The following is a 2,500-nucleotide window of genomic DNA, read 5'->3' as shown; positions in this document are numbered from 1 at the left end:
TCACGCTCATTTAATTAAGCATTCTCAGTTGCATCTGTGGAAAATGAGCTCAGGGTTTCAAAAAACAAACACTGAACTCTTAAACACTGAGCTGTCATCAGTTCCGTTACTCCGTTCCTGCGATGCTGAGGTTTATACACAACGACGAAGTGTGAATATTATACTAGAGATCAGTTTTACACTTTAAAGAGTCAAAGCTTCACAGATTAAAAGCACAATGCCATAGATCTACAGATTGCTTATATGATGCTGAACAGTTACAGATTAAAGGTGCAGTGCTGAACAGTTACAGATTAAAGGTGCAGTGCTGAACAGTTACAGATTAAAGGTGCAGTGCTGAACAGTTACAGATTAAAGGTGCAGTGCTGAACAGTTACAGATTAAAGGTGCAGTGCTGAACAGTTACAGATTAAAGGTGCAGTGCTGAAGATTTATAGATTAAAGGTGCAGTGCTGAACAGTTACAGATTAAAGGTGCAGTGCTGAACAGTTACAGATTAAAGGTGCAGTGCTGAAGATTTATAGATTAAAGGTGCAGTGCTGAACAGTTACAGATTAAAGGTGCAGTGCTGAACAGTTACAGATTAAAGGTGCAGTGCTGAAGAGTTACAGATTAAAGGTGCAGTGCTGAACAGTTACAGATTAAAGGTGCAGTGCTGAAGATTTATAGATTAAAGGTGCAGTGCTGAACAGTTACAGATTAAAGGTGCAGTGCTGAACAGTTACAGATTAAAGATTCAAGGCTCTGAATCAGCCAGATGTTTGTTGTTACTCGCACTGTGCTGTTAGTGTCTCTCGGGAATGTTGCTATTGTTTTGGAGAAATCCTTTAATAGAATCTGATGAGGTATTATACCCTGGTTGAGGAACAGAAAATGTTAATAAATAATGAAATAAGTACATGCAAATCTACTACCAAATCTTTCTGTGAAAATGACTGAGTTAAAGAGCACAGTCGGTGTGTTTGGGTTGTATTTAAACCTCGTTAACCTCGCGTGATAAACGCGCTGAACACTGAAGTGTTATTAACCTTACACAGGGTATCTGTGTGTGTGTTTATTTCGGTCATTTTTCCTAAAGCAGTATTTAATTTCTGCCTGCCAGCAGAGGAAACCCATTTTAATTGCTTCCATCAGATTTATAATGACTTCTGTTTGCGCCTGTTCCCAAATGAGGGTTTACATCGGCTGACTTGGCAACTCATTTTGCAGTCAAATGAACACAAAGGGGGCGGGGCTTAACAATTGATTACCGCTGTGATTTCCATTGATCGCTTGCAGTTTATTGACCGCTGTGTATATGACGTGACTCATGTCTTATGCAAGTGGTTAAGTTCATGAAGCTGGCAGATGATAAAAGAAAGGGGTGTGTGTGTGTGTGTGTTTGTTACAGACGTGGTTGCAGTAGGAAGAGAAAGGGCACACCGGTGAAAGTGTGTGATAGAGTCTTTGCCACAGAAGACGATGAGGAGAACACAGAACACAGCTACGGACCACCAGGTGAGGAGTGTGTGTGTCTGTGTGTGTGTGTGTGTGTGTGTGTGTGTGTGTGTTCTTGAGGCTGTGTGGTTATAAAAAAATAAATCATCACTGTTTTGTTGATTAGAAGCAGGCTTTTTAAATTTATTTTCTACACTTCTAAAACAACACGTGAGCGCCCCCTACTGGTGCACTGGTGCAGCCTAGATTAGTTTTTATCCTAATAGTGTTGCCTAAAGATAATTGCTTATTGTGTTTTTTTATTAATATGCACAAAGAAAGATAGAAGCGCGATAACGTTTAAGTAGCATCTGGTAGATTTTCATACAACACACACACACACACACACACACACTCTGATAGCTTGCAGCTAGCTAAGGCATTATGTTAATCACGCTCATGTAGAAGTGCATGATGGGAACGTGTGATAGATTAGAGTTAAATCTCGTCGTTTCATTCTTCGTAGACTTTACCCGTAAAAAGCCGCCACTGTTGTTTGTTTGCTACGTCCACGCTTTCCAGCCGCCGATTACAAGCGTGACGAAGCCAAAAACGGAAAACTCTCTGTAATTACCGTAATTCCAGTGTGATGTAAGCGCACTGTTACTGCTGGAGTAGTGAGCTTACCGTAAACACTCTAACAAACTGGCGTGTTACAGTGAGGCTGGAGCAGGAACGATAACACCAACCTGCTGGAAGGAAAGAGAATGTGGCTCATAATCTGAAAGTGTGTGTGTGTGTTTGTGTGTGTGTGTGTTTCAGGTAATGGACAGGAAAGAGCAGAGCACAAACACAGATCTGGTCCATACAGCGCTGCTGAATCTGCCCAAGCCTGGTGAGTGTGTGTGTGTGTGTGTGTGTGTGTGTGTGTGTGTGTGTGTGTGTGTGTGTGTGTGTGTGTGTGAGGAGATGAGATACCGTGCATGTATTTATGTGACTGTGTTTGAGTGTGTGCGTGCAGTTGAGGGAAGATAGTGGGTAATTGTTTGTGTGGTTGAGACGTGTGTGTGTGTGTGTGTGTGTG

General features: G+C 41.7%; 1 protein-coding gene across 3 annotated transcripts in view; it reads left to right on the top strand.

Annotated features, from left to right (window-relative positions):
• The window catches only part of si:dkey-117m1.4 (uncharacterized), a 31,578-nt gene that overhangs the window by 5,907 nt on the left and 23,171 nt on the right, over positions 1-2,500 (top strand). For all 3 annotated transcript variants that reach the window (XR_008396357.1, XM_047153632.2, XM_017463884.3), the window contains exons 2-3: positions 1,391-1,497; positions 2,239-2,311. Coding sequence is in view for 2 of the 3 variants with exons in the window: in XM_047153632.2 (XP_047009588.1) it covers positions 1,391-1,497; positions 2,239-2,311 (180 nt within the window). In the remaining variant the exon portion in view is untranslated. The remainder of the gene's footprint in view (positions 1-1,390; positions 1,498-2,238; positions 2,312-2,500) is intronic.

The sequence above is a fragment of the Ictalurus punctatus genome, chromosome 3, assembly GCF_001660625.3.
Source record: "Ictalurus punctatus breed USDA103 chromosome 3, Coco_2.0, whole genome shotgun sequence".
Lineage (NCBI taxonomy): Eukaryota > Metazoa > Chordata > Actinopteri > Siluriformes > Ictaluridae > Ictalurus > Ictalurus punctatus.
The sequence above is the reverse complement of the archived record's forward strand: the minus strand, read 5'-3'. Positions and strand labels throughout refer to the sequence as shown.